Raw genomic sequence first — 355 nt, 5'->3', positions numbered from 1 at the left:
GAGGGGACAGGGACAGACAGGCCAACCCAGGGATGTACATGGATGTGGAGGGGAAGGGACACAGACACACACACACAAACACCAGCACTCACACCCCTCCACGTGCAAACACACGTGTGCAAGAATGTACAGACACCCAGCCAGGCAACCAAGGCTCAGCACCACCTCAGCTGGTGCCAGCACCCAAGAAAAGGGCACACAGCCCCACTGAGCCTCCTCCCCCTGCCCCAATCACCCTGAGGGTGACCCCCCACCCCGTGCTCCTGGGGGACAGGGAGCCCCAGGGTGTCCCAGCTCCTCACCGCTGGCCCAGGAGCGGCGCTGAGCAGCCTCTTGCAGGAAGTGCTGGATGAGA

General features: G+C 63.1%; 1 protein-coding gene across 1 annotated transcript in view; it reads right to left on the bottom strand.

The window, feature by feature from the left end:
- Positions 1–355, bottom strand: part of LOC103809357 (ankyrin repeat domain-containing protein 24-like) — a gene marked incomplete at both ends in the record, with an annotated part of 4,642 nt that overhangs the window by 1,926 nt on the left and 2,361 nt on the right. The window contains one exon of the mRNA XM_009082184.1: positions 303–355. This exon is cut by the window's right edge and continues 120 nt beyond it. Within this exon, the coding sequence (XP_009080432.1) occupies positions 303–355 (53 nt within the window). The remainder of the gene's footprint in view (positions 1–302) is intronic.

This window comes from Acanthisitta chloris, unplaced genomic scaffold (genome assembly GCF_000695815.1).
Source record: "Acanthisitta chloris isolate BGI_N310 unplaced genomic scaffold, ASM69581v1 scaffold29279, whole genome shotgun sequence".
Lineage (NCBI taxonomy): Eukaryota > Metazoa > Chordata > Aves > Passeriformes > Acanthisittidae > Acanthisitta > Acanthisitta chloris.
Note: the sequence above shows the minus strand (reverse complement) of the source record. Positions and strands in the feature narration are given on the sequence as shown.